General features: G+C 45.0%; 1 protein-coding gene across 1 annotated transcript in view; it reads right to left on the bottom strand.

Annotated features, from left to right (window-relative positions):
• Positions 1-13,808: 13,808 nt before the first annotated feature.
• The window catches only part of BMP7 (bone morphogenetic protein 7), a 47,940-nt gene continuing 35,887 nt past the window's right edge, over positions 13,809-25,861 (bottom strand). Inside the window, exons 3-7 of the mRNA XM_037402901.1 lie at positions 25,560-25,708; positions 18,444-18,641; positions 16,472-16,548; positions 15,713-15,823; positions 13,809-14,398 (exon numbers count right to left, since the gene is read on the bottom strand). Coding sequence (XP_037258798.1) covers positions 14,249-14,398; positions 15,713-15,823; positions 16,472-16,548; positions 18,444-18,641; positions 25,560-25,708 — 685 coding nt within the window. The 3' untranslated portion in view covers positions 13,809-14,248. The remainder of the gene's footprint in view (positions 14,399-15,712; positions 15,824-16,471; positions 16,549-18,443; positions 18,642-25,559; positions 25,709-25,861) is intronic.

Here is a 25,861-nt window from a genome sequence, read left to right as displayed (position 1 = left end):
AAGCGCTTGGGAGGCTGATACAGGACTGGGGGAAGATAGCACAGCCTATTTTGAATAGCACGAGGAGAAGAAGGTTTCTGTGCCTCTACCAAACCTCCTCATGCACAGCCTTGGGCACATGAGGCCATGCGCGTACGCCCACACGCACAGGCAAGGCTCCCAGCCCCTCCGCAGGTGGGGGGGCCCCCCAACCTTCCAGACAAGCTTGGGAGGGTACTGTCTTGGGAGCAATCCTTACTACAAACCAGCCATGGGATGTGAAAAAAAATCTCCCTTTTTTACACCAGGCTTTTTTTCCAGGGACCCAGCGCAACACTAGAAACACCCCAGCTGCCCGAGTGGCCACGTGCAAGCAGCCCAAGCCCCTGCTGCGAGGCGTGCCTGGCCCCCCGCCTCCCTTTGCAGGTGCTAGGACAAGCCTGGCTGCAGGAGCCCCCCCAGTCTCCACAGCAAAGTAGGGCAGAAGGTCCCTCCGCAGCAGGGCCAAGCGTGCAGGTGGCTTCTTGCAGCCAGCAAAGGAGCCTGTGAAAAAGCTGTGTAATGGCACAATGCAGTCAGGTGAAGGTGAACCCCAGCATGCACTTAGTAAATGGTTGGTTGCTTCATTAATGAGCTCTCTGGGGCTGGAGCCTGAGAAGAGCAGATACAGGCTCCTCCATACTTAAGCTATACCACCTGGGGGAGAGGAAACGATGCCTTGTGATTGAGAAAAACCTGATGAGTAAATTATCAACAAACAAGGTGAAAATCAGAAGCTCTCAGAAAGGAGTTACAGGACTTTGAACTAGTTATTGAGGAATTGACCTGAGAGCTTGGTGCTGGAGGCCTGGTTAGAAAGGGGAGGGTTTGTCTTGAGAAGGTGAGTGGTCTTATGGTCTCTGGTGTTTTGGTGACCGCAAGAAGGTGGGAGTTTTCCTTTCCCTGGAAGGACAAAGTGCTGGTGCTACCTTGATGTTGCAGCCTGCTTCCCTTGAGAAGACTCTGCATGTGGGAAATGGATAAGGTCAGCTCTGGTACTGGAGAGGTAAGCGTTATCTTTTGTACTCCTAGATAAGTGGTATAGTTGTTCAGAGTGACTGCAAAACGTGGCAGCGTGGTTGATTTGGGGCTATAGCTGGAGTGGCCAGAAGCGGGGTCTGGAGGAGCTCAGTCTTGGGCAGGGCTGCTGCTGTGTGGGACGCAGCAGAGGAACAGCATCTTCCATCACTATCTGTTGGTCTTCTGCCAGCCTGTTTATGAGTCTGGTAGCAGAGTTTTGGGATGTTGGGGCTGATCACTGAACAGATTGCAGCTTAAAATACAGCATGAGCCCTGTGAGAGGAGTTTCTGTGTAGTGTTTTGAGAGTAATGTTATTTGAATTATGATTTAAGTGCTTGATTTGCTCTAGCTTCACCTTCTTCTTGGCCACGGCCAGCCCTGTGCAAAAGCAAGTCAGGCAGTTGCCTTACTTGTTGTGGCAAGCAAAATCTGTCTGCTGGCTGTTTGATTTGTGCCTTGTTCTGCTGCTACCCTCTCTGCTCTACTCACCACCAGGGTTGAGTGCAATGCAGAGTAGGGAGAGGGTTCCTACAAGCTCTTCCCACCCTGCAGGCAAAATAATCCTGAATTTTGAATTATTTTTTTTTTTTAAATTTTGCTGCTGTAGAATGAGCTTATAATTCTGAGGAAGAACAAGTGTTGCTTTATCCATGTAGGGGACCAAAAGCATTGCTTGGAACACAGGGTGCAGAAACAAGAGTAGGAAGTGATGCTCTGTCTTTGAAAGCTGATTTGCTTTTGTCCTTGGGACAGCAGAGCTCAGCCTGTCTGGCTGCAGTGACACTGCTGGTTTGTGCCCCAGCCCTGGGCGGGATGTGGTGAGCTTTATCTCAGAGCAAGCTGATTCCAGCTTTCTGAGTAATGCTGGCTTATTGGAATAAGCTTTCCTTTGATCTTGCAGACAGAACTCCACAACAGCTGCTCTACAATAGATAAAGACAGCCCCTCTCCAGGCTGATCGCACTTGGAGATTAATTCTTGGGATGCACAACAAAGGCGGCAGCCCAGAAAGGCGAGACAGTCCTCTCGGTGTGCACACCTGCAACTGGGACAGCGGTGCTGGGGAAGGAAGTCGTCTGCTTGTGTATCAGGCCTGTAGCATACTAGGTGTGATATACGTGGATGAACTTCTGCTTTGTCTCTCTCTGCTATATACTCACAACTGTTTCCTCTTACGGAGACTGGAGAGAAATGCTGTTCTTGCCTGTTAAGCCTGGGACACGTACGGTGAATCTGGAAGCTGCTGTAAAGATTTCCCCACCCCGGCCCATTTTAATGGAAATTGCTTGATTACAAACTCTTAAAGTTTTTTACTAAAAAGTTCTTAAAATTTGTTATTCCCAAAGGACTCACTGAAATGCCTCTTTGTGCATTACTTAAATATTGCTTTGGTCTTGCAATAGAGAACGACAATGTTCACTTGAGATGGGTGTTTTCTGGCAATGTTGATTTTGGGCTTCCTGCAGGGATCACAAAAACCTGTTGGATGTATGTATTTTCAGTAGGAAAACAGCTCTGCGTTCTCCTCAGAGCTTTTGGAAAGGATGAAAAATATTCTGTATGGATGATGACTGTTGAGTGTGGGTCACCATGAGTCCAAGCACTGGTCCTTACCAGGAATCCACTATCTCTGAATGGGCTATCCAACAGCAAAGGGCGCCTATTTAATGCCTGGAGCAGGGCTGGTGTGACTCGTGTTGCTCCTTGGCCTTTGTATGTCACACCTTTCTTGGCACTCGGGGATGTTGTGAGCTGGGATTCCCCTAACAGCGACACCATCTCTCCCTGTGAGGAGCAGGAATTGGATTTGGAGGCTGCCAGAAGTGTGGGTGAGACTGTGGAAATAACCTTTGCCTGTAGCTGAAGGTAGTCAGGAGCAGTGGTGGACATGACTTCACTGTGCCCACTGCTCAGCATGAGTAACCCGTTCCATGCATTTCCATGCCAACCATTAATTTCCAGATGCAATGACTAGCACGGTATTTTCCATTTCCAGATCTTGTTTGTACTGGCATGATTTAAAATACTTTGTAATTACAGTGGTTCCTATAGTCAAACTGCTAGAGCGATGCACGGTGCTTAGAAGTTTCTTCTTTAACTAGCAATTTCAATAATGACAGTAATTCAGATAATCTATCTTTGTGGCCTTGTGGCTTTCAGAAGTATAGGGATTTTTTTTTACTTTTTTAGAGATGTAGCCTTATCTCTATATATAGCTCAGTGGATATCTGGTATTCTAGATGTGTTAAAATAAACTCGACTGAGAATTTCCAGTCCCATTGCCACAAACTTTCTGGTGTTGCTCTTCACATTAATGCAACCAAGTAAACGTGGGAGGAAATGGATGGGGAGAGGGGCAAGCTTGGCAGGCTGCTGTGGGCACTGGCTGCTTATATTGCCAGGCAGCTCTGGGGGGCGGGTGCACGCCAGCAGCATCCACTCTTTAAATTGTTAGGTGATTGTGAACGGGCTGGACTTCTCCCCTGAGCGAAGCAGGCTAGCTAGAGGTGAAAGAGGCCAGGGCACAGTGAGAAACCCAGGGTGTTGGCACTGAGGTGCACATCTCTGGGTGTGAGGGGTGGGCTGTCCCCAGAGGGACATGCTGGTGATGCCTGACCAAGCCCTGAGCTTGCTTGTGCCTGCTACCCACAAGTTAACAGTTGAGATGGGATGTGGCAGTGTCCTCTCAAAGATGAGGTGGCCTCGATGGGTACAACTTCAGGAGCAGTTGAGCTTCATTTTGGCCACAGCTCACAGCACAGTAGAGTGGGCAGCCAGATGTGACAACATCCTATTGAACAGGGGAAATCCTTCAGTTTTGGGAAGATGGCCGAATCCCAAAGCTGCTCTCATTTGCTGGTTATGTCTACTGCCAGCGAAGATGCTCCTAAATTACTTCTGGGAGAAACTGGTCAGGCAGATCAGAGGCAGACATCTCCCTCGGTGTGCAATTATGTGTGCTGCTTGCTTTGAGAAGAGGCCAAAGCAAATGGGAAGTAGCGATTAAGGTAGGCACCAGCAACAAAGACCTAAAGTATAGGGCATGGTGTTTATCGGTTGTCAGTGTACAGAAAAGGCCTCTCCTTAATTTGACTGAAGATAGAAGAGCTGTAGCCCAATATTTTTGTGTATTGATCGAGTAACTGTTATTTTTCTCAGAAGATCTTCATGTGTAGAGGAGGGTGGGAGGGGCAGGTGTTGATTAAATGTAAACTCTTCTGCAAATGTGTGTGTGACCTCTGGCAAGTTGCTCATTCTTGCCCTCCCTTCAGAGACAGGGAACAGAGGTGGAAAGGTTTGCCATGCTTCTGTCCAGTTAACCCATATATTTTCAGCTAAAGGCTTGACAGAACTGGGAGATCCCAAGCCTAGACCAAGCCTTAGGGTCGCTACTGTCATACTGACAATAAATCAACCAAATTCACTTTTTCAAAGTCTTCAGCAGTAGAAGCAGTAGGTGCAGTCTGTGATATTCTGTGACCACGTAGCACACTGAAGGTTGCAGGAAAGAGCTGTTGAACACGCAGCATGTGACATCCAGGATGTGCTTGTGTCCATAGTGTCTGTGGGAAGTCATGTGTTTCCTTTTAAAGCAATAAAACCTCACTGAAATCTAGCTGAATTAAAAATCCATATGTAAACAGGTATCAACAGTTTTCTTTGTGGTAACTTATGTATAGGGTTGTTTCTGCCACTTTCCAGAGATCTGAAAGCTAAAGCTAAATCAAATTAAATACTGTTATCGTCTGGCTCTGGAACCAGGGAGCCTTAACAGATGCATCAAAGCGCAGGTGGCAGCGGGACCAGTGAGGACCTAATTGCTTGTTTGTGGCACCTGTACATGCATGCAGGGAAGTGCTATGGAAGGTGTTTTGGAGATGTAACAAACGAGTTGTTGGGTATGTTCCACTTTTCTCCATGAGTGTGTAACTTGAGGTTAGCCCCATCAGCAGAAATAGTCTGATGAACAGAAATCTGTTGTCTGGCAAAAGGACAGTGTGCTTATATTTGGGGCGGGGGGGAGAGGGGAGAGGGAGGGGTGTTTTGGGTGTGTTTTCCCCTCCCCTCTGCTACTTTCTAGTCTTTGCTTGAAGCTGTTGTAGGTTTTGAAGCCTTCTTCCAACCCTAGATGGGGGTTCAACTCAGTTCTTAGGGTAGTAATCGAGTTGGCTTGCTGTAATTAATTATATGTACATACGTGTTTGTATTAGAAACATGTAAACACATACGTATATGGCTGCAAGGGTACCCAAAGCACAGCAGTGGTGAAGACTTGCCAAAGCAGGCTAAGAGCTGGAAAAAAATCAGGCAGTTTGGGAAGATGGGTTGAAATTGGTACTGGAAAATAAACATCAGAAGGGTTGGAGCCAGCTTATTTGCAAGTGCTGAAAGAACTGCCTCTGCTTGCCTCTCCAGTGTTTGGTCCTCCTCCCTGCAACCATCAAGTACAGTCACTGGCTCCCCATCAACCTGTCTTGGATGTCTCCTTCCTTGCTTATGTCCAGTGGACCTCCATGCTGTCCGAAATCCCTTCTCTCCTAAACAACGTTGCAAGACTCATTCTCTAACAGTGTGATCCTTGATGCCATCAGTTTTATTAAGGGCCTTAGAGGCTTGGTAGCCTGTAGCCAAGTTTACTGTTTTCCCCACCAGTGAGAGCACTATACCTTGCTACAATCAAGAAGCAGTGGGAACAGCAAAGTTCATTAATGCTTGCTTTGTCAATGAGAAATAGGAAGTATTGCCTTCAGCCTCAGAGCCCTATTCAAAAAAATGTTGCCTTTGTAGTAAAGGGGGGCCACTCTGCCACTAGATGGGGGGCTCTATGCCTCTGTCTTTGTCTAGTAAGTGCTTCTGCTGTACGGACATCAGCATCCCAGATCTCTTCTTGAAAGCCTGTAGTTTAAACTGTTCTTTGGTAGTTTGCACTAAAGGTTTTTAATTTTCCCCAGTGTATCTGCAGAATAGGGATGTCATGTCTTGCTTGTGGTACGGTGAGGGGCCGTGGAATATCTGTGCTGTGCTCTTACAAACCTAATATTGATCCTGTGTTTGACTGATCAGCCAGGGACCGACCTAGATGATGACAATCCTTATGATCTGTTCCAGCTCTCCATTTGCTGAGTATCTTTCAAGAGGAGGTAGGTGAATCATGGACTTGATACTTTCCTAGTCTTCTATCCCTTTTTGTAAAGGGAAGGAGGACACATCTGAGGAGTTATCAGAGTATGTTTAATATATAGTCTGGAAATTAAGCAAAAGCAACTCCAGTATCTTGCAGTGTCAGTGGAGATGTTTTTCTTTTCATTTTCTGAGAGGTGCTGCAGTAGAAAACCAGATCTGCTTCCTCAAAGACTGTCACTCCCATCTGGAGAACATAATATTTGACCTGTGGGCTTAATTTGCTGTCAGTCTCCTACAAATCCCAGGAAGGAATCTCCATCTCTTAACTTGAGGCTGTTACCTCTTGCCCAAACAACAGGTTTCCCAAGGCTTATTCTTGAGCCAGATGAGAAATGTGAAATAAATGAATGCAAAATACAATCTTCTTCATTTTTAACTAATACCAATAAAAATGCTTTGGAGAGAGAGTGCTTTTCAAGTGCTGATTAATAGGATTGTCATTGCCACTCTGCATCGCCACTGTAGAGGAGGAATCAGGCTGCAAAGTGCAGTGTGCTGCTGAAGACATGTCTGTCTCTGGTTGTGATATTTTTTTAATCTAGCATCTTGTTTTCAGCTGCTAGTAGAAACAGGAAATCTCTGAAAGCTGGGAAGAGCTGATACAGTTTGTGCCTTGAATCGGTTATGCTTTTCCACCTACTCCTGTGAAGCTGGAGCTATTGCTTCTGAGCAAAAATCCCTCCAGCAGCTCTCAAGAGGGAGCTGGCTGCCATTCCTGACTAGACTGAAATGGTTGCAAGATCATGACTGAGTGACTGAGGTGGTGGGGGATATCTCAGCCTAGAGTTTAGACTTCATTCCCAGGCACACCAGCCTCATGGAAGTCCTATACTGCCTTGTCTCATCCTTTTCTGTGGACCCAGTTGCAGGACTCTGGGACCCCACTGTACTGTCTCTGTCGAGTGTGGTCTAAGAACATCCCCACTAGCATGGACTTTGTTTTTTTCCTGCAAACCAAAGATACCAACTTTTCAAAAATATCTGGAAATAAACAGTTACATGATCCACTGAAATTCTTAACAAAGGACAAATTGAATCCTTCATGCTGTGTAACAGCCATAAATAAAGGCTTTATGGCTGAGAAGTCGTAGGCAATGTGCCAGCAAAATCGGATTTATTCCCTCCCCACTGCCTGCAATATAAGTGTCTGAAAATGGGGGTTCCGAGGGCTGTTCTGACACAACGTTAACTGCAGCTTCTTAAACCAGACTCCCTGCCAGTATTTATAGTTCACATTCTGTGCGTGGTATGTGTGTATATAACTGCACCAGCTTTTACAGTTGATTTCTCAGTAGTCATGTGAAACCAAAACAACTGATGGGCTGAACTTGGAATCACTTGTGCACTTTTCTAATTTAAAAAAGAAAGGAAAAAAAAAAAAAAAGTCTGCCTTGCTGTTAGGAAAGAGATTTCTTGATTAAAGTTGCTCCAAGTCGATGTTGGCCCAACCTCTGTAGAGTGTCATGTTCCTTCACCCCAAAACCACTGGCTGGGTTTCCAGGGGAACCCTGCAAGATGGATTTCAACACCTGGTTGTCAGTTGCAAAGTGTGTAGCTGCATGCTTTCTTTTCACAAATGGTTGGCCCTACCTCCACTTGCTGTCCACTCCTCAGGAGTGGTTTAGCCCTGAGGTTTCATGAAATATGTCCTTGGAGTAATTAACAAAGTCCTAAAACTGCAGTCCAGCCAGGTCATTCCCTGTTAAGGAAGAACAACTGAATTCAGTGGGTTTAAGAGGTAGATTCTAGCTACAGGAGCCAAGTATAGGTCAGTAGTGGCAGTAGATCACTAGAGAAATTAATAAACAAATTGAAAGCAAAACTCTTCATGTGTCAGTTTTGGATCAGCTGACTATGTTGGTTTGTGCTCCTTTCTTTTATGTGTACATATAGTCAAAGATAAAAGCTAAAGTGAGGAATTTTTCCTTATTAAACTATTGCCCAATTTTTTTTTTGTTTTTTTGTTTTTTTTAAGAGGCTGACTAGTACTTCTGCCTGAGGCAGACAGATGTAGAGCCATCAACTTCTCTGCTCTTGTCTACAGCTTGTTATAAACGCTGAACAAAATGGCTTAAATTGTTGGGACCTGAGAAATGATATCTTTGAGCTCTGACCCTTTGTAACCAAATCCAGACACTGAATGTCTCTGCTTCCACATATTTTATATGAAGCACCTGACACAGCAGCAACAAATAACACAGGAATAAATCCAGCAGCCTGCAACAGTTTGCCTTCATTAGCCAAGCCAAAGGTCACCTCACTGGTGTCACCATTAGTGTCTGGTCATTGCCTGCTCTAGACCTTACCAGAGAGATGATGCAAAGGAGGGGAAGGTAGGGACCCAGGTTGAAAGGGCTTCCAAAGCCTCTGCAAGACTTTTTGCACCCCACAGCCATGGTGACATCCCAAACCTCTATGTGCTGCTTCAGAAATATAGCATAAACCTGCAGTCCTGGGCTTCAGCTGCAGGTGCTGACATGCTAAAGCAAAACAGATCTGCTGAGTTGTTTTTTTTTCTTAAGAGCTGCTTAAAATAAGAATGTTCGGCCAAAGATACCCGCAGCTTGGAGCTGCTAACTCAGGAGTCACTTCAGTTTCCATTCAGGAAGGGAAGTTCATGTTTTTAATTACAGGCAAGCACATGGATATTGCAGTGAATACAGGCACTTGCCCCCTTCCAGTTCCAGACACAAATGCTCCATTCCCCACATTACGGCTGACTGGCCTGGGACTGGGTTTTATTGCAGACAAGCAAGCCAATTCTTTGAGAGTGAGGTTAATTCAAGCAGCCCCATGTAGAGCCTTATACTGCAAATGGTTAAAGGCTTAACCATGCCTGCAAACATTCGTCAAGTGCAAAGCTACCTTTCTAAGGGTTTGTGGGTCTGAGGCTGTAGCCTCCTCTTCTCCCCTAGTTTCCCAAGTACTTTTTCCTGATTGGAAAAAAAAAAAAAAAAAGTGAAGTTGATGAATGCGACTATAACTTGTCCTGTTTTCCTTTTAAATATAAACCCATACTCAAGCTGTCTAAAGATTGTGCTGTCTTCATTTATGGAATTAATTCAAACATCAGGATTCTATTAATTGGAGAAAACAGCAGATTTGTTCCAAAGTGGCAAACCTCACAATACCAAGTAACTCTCAAAACATTAAAAAGTCGGCTTCTACTGCCTGGTCAGCAAACAGACCCTCGGAAAACTAGCATGCATGCTAGGAAACAAATCGGTGCACTAAACGTGTGTTATTCAAAACTTTGGCTCTTTCCTAGCTGCTGGCTTAGGAATACAAATTCTACTGCATTAAGCAGAAAAAAGGAATAGATATTTTTCTTTAAAACAGAGTAACTCAAAGTGGCCATAATAACCCATTTGTGTTGCTTTTGTACTTGGGTAATGAATGACTGTAGTATAAAGTGTTCCTAGTTTTTGCCTCGAGGTCTTGTCAATCACTACCTGATAAATAAAACTTCAAACAGGCTCCTTTTAGCTTAATTGGGCAGAATTTCTCTCCAAATGAACAGCTGAATACAGAGAATAATGTGTGGCAGCAATGGAAGTCAGCAAGCAGGGTATTTGGATGGAAACCTACAGAGGATGCAAATTCTAAACTCAAAAGATGAGTCTCTTTGGTTTTACTTACCCAGAAAATGCCTGTTGCCATTGCAGGCCGAGCTGGAAGGATGGAACAGAGCAGCAGAGGGAATCCCGTGGTCCTTGGCAATGCCGCTGAGCTGCGCTTGTGCGAGCTCTGCTCTCCCTCTCTGGTTTTAGGCTTTCCAGCTGACACTCCCATAAAAATCAGAAATCTTAAAATTACACTAAGGCTTATTTAAATCATTATCTTTTATTATATGAACGTTGGCAGCAACAGGCGCAGTTTCCTGCATAGGGACAAAAGGATCCTACTGTCAGTACTGGAACAGATCTGAAACGGCTCAATTAAGCAAACATCCTCAAAGTTTGGCCTGAAAGGAAGTTAAAATAACTGTTCTATAAAATGTTTTAAATGTGCTTTAAAATGTCATTACTCAGATAAATCTAGCCATTTTGAAGTTGGTTCGCTAGACTTTTACGGCCCTGCCAGTTTATGGCAGCGTATGTATTCGCGTCAAGAATTCCTCTTCCAGAACAGTAGATGAGGAGACAAAGCCACAGTAGCGCTGCAGACTGAGGGGAGGCTGCAACCAGCTCGGGAGCGGAGTTTTGGCTCCCAGGCTGGGAAAGCTGCTCCCAAGCACATCCAGCAAGTTGTGTGTGTTTGTGGCAGATCTGGGAACCGACCGATATTTCATGATATAAGGCTGTATGTGTTGAAGTTAGCGGTAAAGCTGCTGTTGGCTGCAGGACTGGCACTGTAAAGCAGGATGGGGGGAGGGTTGTTGTGGCTGTTGTTTTGTGTGCATATTTTAATATTATTTTTTTAAAAAATTCCTTCCTCCCCTTGCTGGAACCATCTCTGGCTTACACTGGGTCTAAATGCAGAGAATTAGGACCATACCGAGAAATACCAGAGGATTCTCCTAGATCTAGTCTAGGCATACAAAAGCCACGAGGGCATCAGTTTAGGTCAATAAAGGTCTTCCCACCGATGCATTGCTGGACTTCTGATCAGTGCAGAAAGCAAATTTACCTATGAATTTGTAATCACTCGTGAAGTAGTTTAACTCCAAAATGCTCATGATTTAAGCCTCTGGATCAGTAAATACTTCTACATAACCTGGAACAACTCTGTTCGCAGTTCAAAGTAAACGAGAACCCCAAAATTGCTGTTATGCCCTGAAGATATAATGTTTAGTTAATACAAGGATTTAGACCATTATTTTTTTCAGCTGCCTCCATAGCAATGCGGTGTGGTATCCACAGTAGGCAACCTCATGCCAGCAGCATCTCTGAAATATGCTAAAACAACCTAAATTAGAAAATGTCAGCTTCTTGGCTGATGTTCTTTTGGAGTTTCTTTCTTCCTTTCTTGTGCCTCTATAATTTTATTGGGATGACTAAATCTCTGAACTATGTTAGCAGTAAACAGAACTAATTTACCCCCTGCTTCTTTGAAACAGCTGCTGACAGCTGCACTATAATTCAATCATGGATCTTTGCAGTGCAGGCTGCAAAACATATTCATATTTTTTGTATTCTTCCCTCTGTTGTATTTGGACTGAAGGAGTCGCACCAAACAGCGACATGTGCTGCGTTTTCCTGTACAAAGAGATTGATCTACATGAAAACAGAGGCTTAAGATGAAATACTGCCCAGCCAAAAAGGTTTTTGAAAACGGAGAATAACCACACAGATACACAATCTTGTTGGGGTATCTTTTGTAAAGTTGCAATGATTTATTTTACTACTTTGTACAAAAGGCTTCTGACAACTGCTCTATGAAAAGAATCAGAAATGTGTATGCATTTTTGCCAACTGTTAATAAATATCTTCTTAAATAAGGAAACAAATGTGTTTAGGAACCGAGAATCATTTTTCTTGGATGTGATTGAAAAGGAATTCAAAGATGGAAATAAATAATTCTTCTTCCACTTGTGACAACTATTTACATAAAAATGTACAAACAGTGAAGCTGATCTTGAGCCTAGCATCAGAAATTCTGTTATTGTGGTTAAAAAAACCCAACAAACCACACACCAAAATAAACAAAAAAAAAAAAACCAAACAGAAACAATCCCCCACAGAATATTTAATATATGAATCCTATACAGCAAGATACTGTGGTCCAAGTTAAAAATGCAATACACCAACGCAGTGACCACCAACACTGAAACACCCGCAAGAAAAATTAATCCTTGACTACTAAATAGTGGAAGTTTAGGCATGATTGGCTTTTAACTTTCGAGGCAGCACCTTAACTTCCTTTAGGAGGTTTACAGAAGCACTGGTGTATATATGTATACAATGTCAAAAGACACTTGCCAACTGTGTGATTTCAATACCTCACTCTAAATGAGAGATGCGCTGAGGGCAGTTTTGGCTGTTTATTGCAGGTGGTCTTGTCTGCAGGCTCCAGGGAGAGAAGGTCTTTTGGCTTCAGCTGTCGTCCTGCCGTTTGTAACTACTGGCCAAGTCTCACCTTGGAGCAGTTAGGAAGTTTGCTGGAGTTGTGCCTGCAGAGCGTGCGTGCCATGGCCAGGCTGGTCCTGCAGGTGTTTGAATTGCCTGGGCTGGAAGCTGGGCACATCTGGCAACTGCTTCCCAAAGCCCTGGTCCAAAAACCTACTGATGTCAAGGGGAGATTTCCACCTTCCTATGAGTCTAATCCTGCTACCGAGAAAAATGCTGGGAAAACCCAAATTACTTAAATGAGATTAGAATTAGACCATCAGAAACAAGTTTCCAGTTTATTTCATAGATGGTAAATTTTTTCTTCCTTTGCTTATTCTTTGTAAAGTGAGGCATCTGGTCTGGATTTGATCTGTGACTTAAAGGAAGAAGAGCAGTAAGCAATTTCCAGAACTGGGCGGTTGCATTCATTTATCTTCTTTCTCTAACTCTCCTCTAAGGCAAGATATGGAGCCAAGTTCCCACTGCGGCTCATGGCTCTGTCCACTCACTGAGAAAAGAGAACCATCTCCAGGGATTTATTAAGTTCTGGACCCATCTGTTGGAGGTTTAGGTTTTTGAAGTTGGGAGATTTAGAGCTGGGTGTGCTGTGGACCCGGTGTTTTATTGGACAGAATTTTCTTTTTTATCTCTCTGGTGAAATTTATGCCAATCCTACTTTGTAATTGCAACGTATGCCAAAGTGTTGAATTAGTTTGTGATTGGTTACTGCTAGTTTGTATTCTTCTTCACAACTTTAATTGTATTTTAATTACAGAAGTGTGATGTTTGTATAACCTGTGACTTTAAAAGAAGGCAAAAGAAAAGCCTTGAGGGGACATTTTCTTGCTCCTGATTCCAGCTTGTTGGTGTGGCTCTTGAAAGGTTTTTTTTTTTTTTTAAAAAAAAAAAAAAGGTGAAACCAATTATAGAGCAGGGGGTTTACTGTAAACACTGACCACGGGAAGCAAGGTTTCCTAGCTTGTTTCTAGCTGAGTCTGTGTGGTGCTGGGTGTACATCCCAGCTTACAGCACCTTCTGCACTTCAGCCTCCACATTTTTGAAAAAGCATTGGAATTTGTTCTGTCAGTGAAGTCAATGGAAATTTTCCAAACAGGAGCAGGATCTTCAGCTGACTTGCACAACTTCGTAACTGCTTAGGATACCCCAGCTAAACCTTAAGTTTAATCCCACTTTCTTAACGTTTTGCTGCTTTCCTGTTTCAAGTTCACAGCAAATTCAAATTCCTTCCGGTTGCTAGAAGAAATTTCCTACCACTTTTGACAGAAAAAAGTATACCCAAAAAATCTTACTCTTTATTTTCTTCAGTTCTTTTGCTTGCCAATTAGAAAATTCTTCTTTTTCTTACACTGATCTGTCCTTTGAATTTGCATCAATCCAGACATAGCTTTTGCTACTATAGTTTAAAACTGGAAGTTGCATGTAATTAATCTTTTGGTTTTGCTTATGAAATTGAAGCAAAGAAGAGGAATGGAAGTAATAATTCTCTAACAAAATACCTGTTCACTCCAGGTATATTTTGTTCACTTATTTTATTGCAAACTGTATTACAGGAACTACACATGCTTATTAGTCACAGCACATTCTCACCTTGGATAGTTTTGGGTTTTTTTTAACTCACAATCACCACTGGTGAGTTTGCGATCTTCAGAAAGACTCATTTGCAAAAGTATGTTTTGTAGGAGCCAATTTTGTAGGCAGATTTGGTTTTGAATGGTTTCTCTGGCTTGTTTCAGTTTACAAGCTCATTGTCTGTAATAAACTAAAACAAAATGTGTTCAAATGCCACTTAGATCCAGAAACTGTTCCATTGTCTGAACTTTCAGAAGCCTGGTCCTAAAAACTGTTTGGGATTTTTTTAAGCCCATCTCTGGAGTGCTAACCTTTTTCCCCTCCCCCACATAGCCATACAAAACCACTCTTTACAAATAACTTTTTTTTCTTCTTTCCTACAAATCTAATGACAGCCACATGCTCGTACCACCATGTTCCTGTATTTTTTTAAGATAACATTGGAGCTGTCATCAAAATACAGCACTGAGATGGCATTGAGTTGTGTAGGAGCGCAGCAGGGTTTCGGCACAGTCTCTGGGTTTATAAAGTGAACCTGGGGGGGAATGAAAGTAGAGGCATGTTAAGATTTACTTTTCCCCCTCTCCCCCCTCATATTTTTCTTTCTCAGGCAACCTTCTGTCTGTCCCATGCACTCACTCAGACATGTTTTGAACACCTGGCTTTGTGTACAAATGTCTTTAGATGTCCCCTGCATGTAACGGAGGCTGACGCACACATCCAAGTCAGATCTAGTTGGAAATCTTTCAGTGAGGCAGGTTTTCATTAGAAAATTCCCATTTGTCAGAGCAGTCAGCGTTCTGCAGAAGTGTACCAGTTACGATAAACTCCGCAGGACGCACGGGTGAGGTCTTGTGCGAAATCCCCTCAGCCCTGGGCGGGGGCCCCTGTCCCTGCAGCTGGCAGCACCGAGACTCAGCTGGGGCCAAGGGCTCCGGGTCCCCTGTGCTCCCTGCTGTGGGACCTCCAGGGAGAGGAGGAAAAAGCAAATAAAAAGCAATCTACCAGGAGAAAAACATGCAAATATTTCTTCCCTTGGAAACGTAGATGCTTCTGCTTTCCCTAATACTTTTTGCAGTGTTGTTCTTGGATGCACACACGACATGGGGTGTAGAAAAGGTGCAGTGAGCCCCTTTGTGTGCAGGGGGCCTGGGCTGTTAAACTGGACCTGAGCTAGGTAGGAAACGACATCCTGGCACGTCAGCTCGGTGTGCTGTACAGCTAGGGTACTCGGGACCAGCACGTCCTCTGGCCCATGCCGAGAGCTGTGGTGCATTGGCTTTGGTGATGCAGGGGGGGCTGGGTGCCCAGCCAATGGTCCCCCTGAACACAGATGCCGTGTCATGAGGACATGCTAGCTCAGGGCTCCCATGTGGGCATCCTTGCACAATTTCATAAACCAAATACATCTACAGAGCAGCTGGGCTGTGTAATTTTGGGATTCGCTGACCGCATCCCCAGTCTCCCCCCAAAGCCACTTTTGGCAGCAGCATACAGTGGATTCTTACAGTTTTTCCAAGATGTGCTGATAGCGAGTCTCGTGTCCTGCTCTCTCCTTCCCATGCAGTGGGACTACTCCACTATTAATACATCTATCATTGGGCCCTTTTAAACTAGAAAGAGCATGTCAATGCTTGCAGCAAAGACAGGGTACTTCCCAGGAATTATTAATTCAGGCCACTTGGCTAGACATGTTGAGCCAGACGCTGCAGGCATCTTAATGAGCCAATGCAGACCTTCTTTCTCTTATTAGCTTAGAGATTTCTTTTTTTTTGGTTTTGTATATAAACTTATTTCTGAGTAGCATCTATCAGATGCAACTCTGTACTCGCAGCTACAGTGCACCTACCAGTGTCTGTACAATGGCATGATTTGTAGCATTCATGTATGAATTCAACGGGAAAGCACATTCTCCTTCACAGTAATAAGCAGCATAGCCCTCTGGAGCGATGATCCAGTCCTTGATTAAATTGAAAATGTTGGATTACAGAAAAAGACAGAAATATTGTGTAGTGAAACAAAAAGTAAGACAGCACATAAATCTACCAGTTCATACACCCACATACAATTACAGTGGCCTGCAAAATAAAAATTTGGTACGCTGGCCGTTCTAATGCTATCTTATACACCCCTAAAGCTGCTGCTTTTCCTGGAGGGATGTATCCCATTTTGCAAACGTGCCTACAGAGTAGCTGAATTTCAGGGTTTTAGTTGTTTATCGATTCAGCAGTGTCCTCCCAGCTGTCCACAAGGATCACTTCACCCATGACTGAAATGCAGGAACAAGCTTTCAGAAACAAAATGTCTTTGACCAGGTCTAAAAGAATTGGTAGATGAAGATGACGAGCTGTATATGCATTCAGCACTGCCAGAGGAAACTCAGGGCCACAGTTTCTCAAAAGGACTTAAGCGTGTGGCGTTTCTAGTCAGTCTCACGCTAAATATTTGCATACCCTAATTTTGCAGAAGCAGTTCTTAAGCATGCTGAGGGCAATATACGCTTTTTTTCTCTCGGATTAAAAAAAAAAAATCCAGCTATTGGCTTGACCTCACTACTGCAGCTTGCTAAGTGATGTGCAAAGGCACCCCGGTCGCGCACAGCCCTTACCTGCCACCCTAGGTCCCTGAAGCTGACGTAGAGCTCATGCTTCTTGCAGGCTTGTCGCTGGTCGCTGCTGCTGTTCTCTGCATGGGGAGAATGGGTGGCCATAAAGCTGGGCTGCCCCCATGCCTGCTGTACCCCTCAGCACCCACAGCCCTCGGCAACACCCCGATAGGGAGTGAGGTATCGCTGCTCATCTGTTGCACTTGTGATGGTTTTTTTTTTTTTTTCCTTAACATTTTCAAGCTTAGTCATAAATAATGGCTGGGTTCAATATATATGAAATGCCCCTCTGGCTTTTTGTGCAAAGCCATAACAGGCCTGGGAAAATAGCTGCTTCGGCCCCCCCCCCCCCCCAAGATATTTTTTTTTGGCCTTCCTTTGAACTCATAGTAGCAAAAAGCAAGTTTCTCTGATTATCAAATAATATATGAAAGAAGACGCTATAAAAGGAGTGATCGGGAAAGGCACCTTTTATGTATTTTCTAAATTCCTGTCTTTGAATCACCTGCATTACTGGTGATAGTTGCACCTTCAGGCCTACAAAAGCAATGGATGACATTAAGGTAATGTGGAATCTGTCCATCTGTCCAGTGCAGCTGGATGCAGATTACCGACTTCTTGCAAGGGGTGACAAAGTTTGCTGAAGCCAAAGAAGAAAGCACAGGTCTGCATCGTGGATCGGAACAACCATGACTATCAGTGCAGTTTTAAAGTTGTGCCCACCCTGGACATACAGCCTGAGCTGGAGACCCAAGCAGAAGTACCAGAAAATAATTATTTCAGCTCTTGTTGTTGGAAGCTAACTCATTGTGGGGTCACCAAGCTGGAGGCAGGACACTGGTTACAGGGAGTTTTCCAGCCTACTCACAGAAGTATGAAATTCTTTTGTCCACTACCCATTCTTTAAAAAACGAATTGATATAGTAAATAGATGACAAAAAAGCACACGGACGCTGCAGACCATCTATGCTTGGGGAGCTGCATAACCCAGAGCTTGCACATACAAGCCACAGAAAACTATTTTAAGAGACTCTTTTGGGGTTTGGGTGAGAGGTACAGAATTACATCTCTGTGGGGAGATCAGAGAAGCCACACCTAGCACCAGGGTTGCAGAAAAACGCTGTTAATTCTAGGACAGGAATAACCTGATTAAATATAAGGAAGCTGCACCAAGGCCAATAGGAGAGAGTTCTCCTATAGCCTTGCAGGTAACCCCAAGCAACCCAAGGCAAAGATGAGTCGCATAAGATGATATTGTGCCCTTTGTTGTCCTTTTCCTTCTTCTTTTGCAACCTCTCCTTCCGTTCAGTGAAGCGCTCGCAGAAAGAGAGCTGGAAGTTGCCACTGCCCTCAGCAGAGCAAGCCCTGTGCTGTGGTTCCTGCTGGGAAGGTCACCAAGGGCCCATTATTCTGAGGTATCTCGTAATTAAGCCACGTTTCTATTTCAACTGCCTGACAGAGTTTTCTTCCATATTAGGAAGCACTGCTCCCCCAGAATAGCTGTGGTTATCCAAGCAACGAAGGGGCTTTCTTCTCCTGTGCAAAACTTTTGGGACTACTAGGCATTTTGGGAGCCAAACTTAAAATCACAAAACTCTGAAATTCAATCTACAGCATTTTGATTCAGATTCACTGAAATATATTGCCATTTTGATCACTTTCTCATTGTGAAATGTAAGACAATTACATTAAAGCAGTAAGTATTTATTTCATGTGGGAGAAAAGGAGATTTTCTGGTTAGGTGCTTTTTTTTGTTTGTTTGTTTAAATACATTGGATAAAGAAGTCCCTCAGTTTAATATTGTTTCAAAGAAACATTTTTCTTTTTTTGAATAATCCCTAATTCCAAGTAGTTTCAAACCAGCAACTGAACATTAGTGGTAGACCAAAGAGACAACAGACAGACTGAATGCGGGAGAAACCTTTCCCACATTATCCCATGCCCAGAAACAGGGACCCAGCAACCCGCACTGTACCTGCGATGTTCGACACCCGGAAAGCTTCCTGGTTCTTTGGTGTTTTTGATCGATTCTGGCTCCTTTGCTTCCCTCCTGTGGAGCGAATACTGCGGAGATGCACCTCGGTGGCTTTGAAGAAGGCTACCGTGAACGGCTGCTTGTTCTGTGGGCCGTGCCTTCCAATAAGACCCGCCAGTTTGGGATTGATGCTTTGCCCTTGATAACAGAATGGACCGGTAAGAGGGCCTGCAGTAGCAATAACTTTTCATTTTCAGCAGTCATAGTAAGGATAACAAGGAGGAGAGATGCTGCCTGGCTAGTAAGGGTGATTCCTAGGCACGTCTGTATGCGTTGATCCACCCAGGGCCTGGACTTAATCGGCAAAGCTGCTTCTGACAAGAGCAGCTCAGCACAGCTAACTTCATTTTATATCTGTGTGTAAAAGTTACATAAAATAGTCCTACATATAATTATTTTACCCTAAATCCGCTTAGTGTTAACTTTTCCTGCATTCTTTAGAGGGGTTTCTTTAAGTTCACCAACCTATAATTTGAAGTGATCCTATAAAAGGAACCATAAAACTCAGCCCATAGGAACACTAAATTCCCACTGGAAGGTTATTAACTTAAAATAAAAATGCCTTGTATGAAAAGTTGACAGAGTTCCAGATATACTGTAGCTGAGAGAAACAAATAGTTCAGATGTTTGGAGGCATTTTGCTTATTGCTGTATCTCAGCACTGCTGTACCTGACCTCTTCGTTGCAGAACGGCTGATTACCATTCATGCTTCCTTCATTCTCGCTTTTAACATAAATTGAGTTTTGGTAAAAGAAGAGTAGGTGGTTTCCCTGTAGAATTAAATCAATTACTTACAAAAAACACAAGGGAGGGGGTGGCAGTGGGAAATTCAGTATTTCTCCCTGTTGCCTCCAAAGGACGTCTGGGTGCTGTTGTGAAACGCAGGGGTGATACCCTGAATTACTTTGTTCCAAGTTACTGAGTTACTGCTGCTAAGTCACATTAATGGCTTTTGTGGTCCTTTTTGCTATGGACAGAGCTGGCCCTTGTCAGCCACAAAAAAAATATGCCAAAGGGGGGGAAGACCAGCCTGGCTGGACAGAGAGAGCTTTGGCTGGAACTGAGGGATAAAAGGACAGTTTACTACCTTTGGAAGAAGGGGCAGACACCTCTGGAGGACTATAAGGATGTCGTGAGGTTATGCTGTGTGAAGATTAGAGAGGTAAAAGCCCAGCTAGAACTCAGGCTGGCCGCTGCCATAAAAGATAACAAAAAATGATTTTATAAATACAATAGAAATAGAAGGAGGGCCAAGGAGCATCTCCATCCTTTACTGGATGTGGCAGGGAACATTGCCACAAAGGATGAGGAAAAGGCTGAGGTACCCAATGCTTTCTTCGCCTCTGTCTTTAATAGCAAGACCGGTTACCCCCAGGGTACCCAGCCCCCTGAGCTGGAAGACAGGGACAAGGAGCAGAATGAAATCCCCACGGTCCAGGAGGAAACGGTCAGTGACCTGCTGCTCCAGTTAGACACACACAAATCTACAGAGCCAGATGGGATCCACCCCAGGGTCCCGAGCGAGCTGGTGGAGGAGCTCGCCAAGCTGCTCTCCATCATTTACCAGCAGTCCTGGCTAACTGGGGAGGTCCCAGCAGACTGGAGGTTAGCCAGTGTGAGGCCCATCCACAAGAAGGGCGGGAAGGAGGATCCAGGGAATTACAGCCCTGTCAACCTGGCCTCGGTGCTGGGAAGGCCACGGAGCCGGGAAGGCCACGGAGCCGATCATCTGAGTGCCATCATGTGGCAGGTGCAGGGCAACCGGGGGGTCAGGCCCAGCCAGCGTGGGGTTATGACAGGCAGGTCCTGCCTGACGAACCTCATCTCCTTCTATGACAAGCTGCCCTGCCTAGTGGATGTTGTGGCTGGTGTCTGCCTGGACCTCAGTAAAGCCTTCGACACCGTCTCCCACAGCATCTCCTGGAGAACCCGGCTGCCCATGGCTGGGACTGGGGTCTCTGCGCTGGGTAAAGCCCTGGCTGGCGGCCGAGCCCAAAGAGCGGTGGGCAATGGAGTCACATCCCGCTGGCGCTGGGCACAGGGGTGTCCCCAGGGCTCTGCTGGGGCCGGTGCTGTTTCATGTCTTTACCAGCGACCCGGACGAGGGGATCGAGTGCACCCCCAGTCAGTGTGCAGGTGACACCGAGCTGGGCAGCAGTGTTGATGTGCTGGGGGGCAGGAGGCTCCGCGGGGGTCTGGGCAGGCCGGGCCCATGGGCCAAGGCCAACTGTACGGGGGCCAGCAGGGCCGCGTGCCGGGCCCTGCCCGTGGGCACCGCAGCCCCGCAGCGCCCAGGCCGGGGGCACAGCGGGGGGAACTGCCCGGCGGGACAGGGCCGGGGGGGGCTGGTCGCCGGCCGGCTGGGCAGGAGCCCCCAGTGTGCCCAGGTGGCCAAGGCGGCCAGCAGCAGCCCGGCTCGTGTCCCAGACGGTGTGGCCAGCAGGGCCAGGGCAGGGACTGTCCCCCAGCACTTGGCACTGGTGCGGCCGCACCATGAATCCTGTGTTCAGTGCCGGGCCCCTCACTGCCAGAGGGACACGGAGGGGCTGGAGCGTGTCCAGGGCCGGGAACGGGGCTGGGGAAGGGGCCGGGGCACAAGGCGGCTGGGGGAGCTGGGGGCTCAGCCTGGAGAGGAGGGGGCTAAGGAGAAACATTATCGCTCCCTACAGCTGCCCAGCAGGGGCTGTAGGCAGGGGGGGTCAGTCTCTGCTCCCAGATAACAACTGACGGGACAAGAGGAAACAGCCTCAAGTTGCACCAGGGAGGTTTAGGTTGGATATTGGGAAAAATGTCTTCACTGAAAGGGCTGTCAAGCGCTGGAACAGGCTGCCCAGGGAGGTGGTGGGGTCACCATCCCTGGAGGCGTTTAAAAAATGCATAGATGCGGCGCTCCGGGAAGTGGTTTAAGTGGTGGACTTGGCAGTGCTGGGTTAACGGTTGGGCTTCATGATCTCAAAAGTATTTTTGAACATAAATGATTCCGTGATTCTATGTCATGGTCCTGAGGAACCAATGCTAGGTAGATCTATTTAGCAGGGGGATTGGACCAGATGACTTCCAGCGGTCCCTTCCAACCCCAGCCATTCTGTGATTCTGTGACAGCTGACACTTTGCTAGAGAAGGCCTGAAGGCAGCCTGGCCAGGAGAGCAGATGACAGGTTACGTAGTCCGCTGACAAAAATGTCCTTATAAATGTCCTTATTTTACTAGTTTCTGACTACCGTGTGAAAAGAAGCTGGTAACCTGAAATACTTCTAGATAATATTCTGTAACTGCTGGTTTTAAGGTGAGCAAAACAAATGCCAAGGCTTATAAATTCTTGTCTTTATGGAATTGTTTCCACCTTTGCTCTTGCACATGGCCAACAGATTGGTAAAGGTGACAGACCCAGAAAAAGCGGGCTGTGGTCAAAGCTCGAGGCCAGGAAATGGACTGGCCTTGGCTGGAGGCAATTTCCTGTTTTTCTAACAGCGTGCATCCCTGCAAGCAAGTCCCAAGCTGCAATATAGAGGATCTGTGGAGAGGACTGGCTCAAGAGGTGTTTTAATGGGAGCCTGGCAGCAGGGCAACTGTCTAGCATGGCCAGGCCTTGCAAACTAGATAAAGCAAAACTAATTGTGCGACAGGGCACCAGGAGAGAGTGGGCAAAAATAGCAAATGCGAAAATTCACGTATGTAATTTATATGTGGACACACATAAACAACTTCTTCACCTCCTGTTTAAGCTACTTTCCAGATACTTGTCCAAACAGTTTTCATCTTAAGCATTTGAGGCTGAGCCCACAAAGTGCTTAAGCAAGTAGCTATGCTAAATATATAAGTAGTTCCATTTGTGCTCAGGCTTTGCCGGATCGAAGCCTTATTTCCTGAAAACAAGTGCAGCTGCAGAAGTTAGAGCTCACTGAATACTGCTCCTATGGCTTCTCCTGCCCCTTCAAAGAAGCCTTTCTGCTTCCCAAAGCTGTTTAAACTACCAAGTACATCTATGCCTGTGGTTTTTCCAGTGTAAATTATTTTACCTTTAACATGTCTCTAGAGTATGTAATGTGCAGTATGCAGTGAGGGCACACAACTTCACAGGGATATGTTTAATGGATTTGCATTAGTGCAGCAATAAGTAGCATCTGACCAATGAATTCCTCATGTAACACCATGTCACGTTCAAGACCAGTATGGTGGCAGTGTTGCCTTGGCGGGGGAAAAAGGCATGTAATGCTCTGTATGCAAAGTAACATATTTCTTTTTAGTAAAGAGGGAAAAATCCACTTTCTAACTTTACTATACATCCAGAAAGCAAGGTTAAACACAAGGACACGTGTAGTCACCATTAGACAATGATAAACTTCTCCCCAAAAGAACTAAAGCTGTGCTCTTGAACCAGAGGGCACGGCTTTATCTGCTTTTACTATGCTGCTTTTTGAATACTGTCAAAACCAGGATCTTAAGTAAACCTAAGTGGGCAGCTGCTGTTCCCATGTGCTGCTGCTGAGCAAGGCGTATCGGGTGCTGGGCTCAGAGCTTGCTGAAGGCTACTGAGTCACTCAAACATTTTTTTATTTTTTTTTTGCTTGCTGCTTGAGCTGATCCCCATTTTCTAAGAATAAACACCCTTTGATTCCACCCTAGTTATACATGTTGATAGACTTACTTGGCAAGATTATAAAGAAATACAAAGATCGGTTAAATTAATTTCTTTTGTATAATTTCATCTGGTCAGTGCTCATGATGTCAGATTTTTTTTTAATATAGATTGTATTGGCTTCATGATTACAGATCTCTAATGACAGATACAAAGAAAAGTTGGGGGAGGGGGATGTGGAGGGGCAGTTCTAATTCACTTAAAGCTTTGGGGATTGCCCAAGCATATAGTGTTGCATCAAAATCCTGCTGCGTTTGCAGCATATGATTTTCATATGAAGTCCAGGTGTAAAAGCAGCTTTCTTGCTAGCACACACAGTTGGTCTAAATCCAAAATGAAACCTGGGAAGCAAGGAAGGACATGTCCTTGCCATTCAAAATAGAAAGAAAAATTCACATGTATGGTGGAGAAATGTGAGTGCAAAGGTGTGCTGCCAGGGGACTTAGTTACAGAAGACAAGCAGACAATTGGGCCCTGTATCTCTGAATGTACTTTTTAAACACTGCAGTTGGCTTTTCTAACTTTAATGACAGGCTGATTGAAGTATTTTGTTAATCTATTTTGAGAAAGCCGCAAGTTACTTTGCAAAGGGTTGAAATCATATACAAACTCAACTAGATTTCTCAGGACTGGAAAAAGAAATCAGATTCTTAATTTTCATTGAGTCAACAGACGAGAAAGTACTTATCACTGAACCTGGGAATTTGTCTTTGAAAGCTCTCTCTGTGATAGATCTGGCTGTATGCTTTTAAGGGTCCACTTCTGATTGCTCCAGCAGAGCAGACAGAATTACTGTGTACGCAAAGTTGCAGCATTCCCTTGGATGCAGGATCCTGAAAAGTCTCTACTGAAATCTGTAACATACTCAGAAATCAGCTGCCTTCATCCTTAATGCTGAAAACCAGGACTGACTTTTGCTGTAAAATCACTAGGTGAGGATGGGGAAGACAGAGCGATAAGGAGACTATCAGTAGAAGAGTGTGAGTGTGATACTGTAGTATCTTTGGAGCTTAAAGGTATTAAGCTTACTTCCAGCTTTTCTGTGGACTCTGGGCTGGGTCTTGATGGTTTTCCTATGAACTACAATTGAACACACGTGCCATGATTATGGACACAACATCTCTACTTCCAAATATTTCATTTAGGAGGCAAACTGGAAACTAAAAACCAAGGACAAGTGTTTGAAAACAGGTTAAGCTTATCTTGGCTGATAATTTCCCTTACCATTTTAACTTTAAGAGTTAAGATTAACTTGCAAGTCAGGCTGAATTTGAATTTGTACAAAAAGATTTGCAAAAGGCATCTGTCATTGAGGTGGGGACTAGCAATTTCCATGGTGAAGCTCCTGCTTTGTATCTGTGTTTGGGTTTCTGTATTCACTGATGATTCAGAAACACAGGCTAAAACAAACCCTGTGCACCTCTCTGTGCGCAGGTCTCACGTGACTAAAATCACCCTTTCGTGTAAATGACTCTCCGTAGGTTGCCTGTTTCAAAAGAGCTTTGCGCAGTCTTTATGCAAAATACTACTTACCAGAAACATTCAGAGTGTTGCATAAAGCCCAATAGCAAGTGATATCATAGATGCAGATCTGGAGAATGAAAGTGTGTCCTTAGATAACTACATTCAGAGTATTTATAATAGTTTGGAGCTGGGTTTTGCTTAACCTCTCCTGTGGGGCCGCCAGGCACTTCCAGATACTCCCAGGTCCTGGGAACCCCCCAGAAGATCCAGGATACTTTGGTTTCCTTGCACAAGTCTCCAAGCAAGCATCAGGATTCTTAACATTAAGACAAAGCAGCATAACTTTTTAGTTAAGACCTGGTTAGGAAAATTCCCCACCTGATTCTAAATACATCCTTTCTGGAGGTGTTTCAGAACTAGGTCTTCCCACTCATTCCCAAACCTCACAGGTTTATACCATAAGCAGGCTGCAGACCTTGGAGTCCAGATTAGGCTTTAGTAGTAATTTCTACTGCCACAAAGGAAAATGGTTCCTAGCTGTCTTCTGAATTTGAAAGGACTTTTGTGCCAATTAACACCAGCCTTCTACATCACTCTGTTGTGTCTTTTCGCACTTCGTTGTGTTTTTCCTTCTTCTCTCCTTGAGTGGACAGCACTACCTGCAAATTAGCCAGCAGCATACACACACCTTGACAGGAATGTGTACACAGCTAATACTGAAATGCAGACAAGTTACCAATCTGTTCAAACATTTGAGTACATCCTTAACCTGAAATATGTCTACAGATAATTTTATTATTATTATTATTTACATCTTGGGCAACTTCAGGAAAAACATGCTTAAGAAATCCTATTCTAAGGAGGGAGTACTGAATGCTTAAGGCTTCCCCTGGCTGGGAATCATGTACCTGAAACAGAGACTCTCACAGATTGCTGTTTGTCTCACACTCACCATCGATGCCTTCCACGGATAGCTGCAGGCCAAGGTTGTGTTGAGGATTCACCACCCAGTGATTACTGGTTGCGGTAATGTCAAACACCAGCCACCCTTCTTCTGCGGCCCAGATTGTTCGAGAGTCGAGCAGGAACAAATCTGAATCCCTGAAAATAAGCAGCGTAATTCCCAGTTACCCAGGCTTTCCACTGGAGTCTCCATAGGCTTAAAGCATTTGAAGCAGCACGGTCAGCCTTTCAGCAATAGGCAGATTATGCCGGCGCTGGGCTGGCGTGCTTTCCTGTCTAATCACCTTCAGC

The sequence above is a fragment of the Falco rusticolus genome, chromosome 10 (genome assembly GCF_015220075.1).
Source record: "Falco rusticolus isolate bFalRus1 chromosome 10, bFalRus1.pri, whole genome shotgun sequence".
NCBI classification, from domain to species: Eukaryota; Metazoa; Chordata; class Aves; order Falconiformes; family Falconidae; genus Falco; species Falco rusticolus.
The sequence above is the reverse complement of the archived record's forward strand: the minus strand, read 5'-3'. Positions and strand labels throughout refer to the sequence as shown.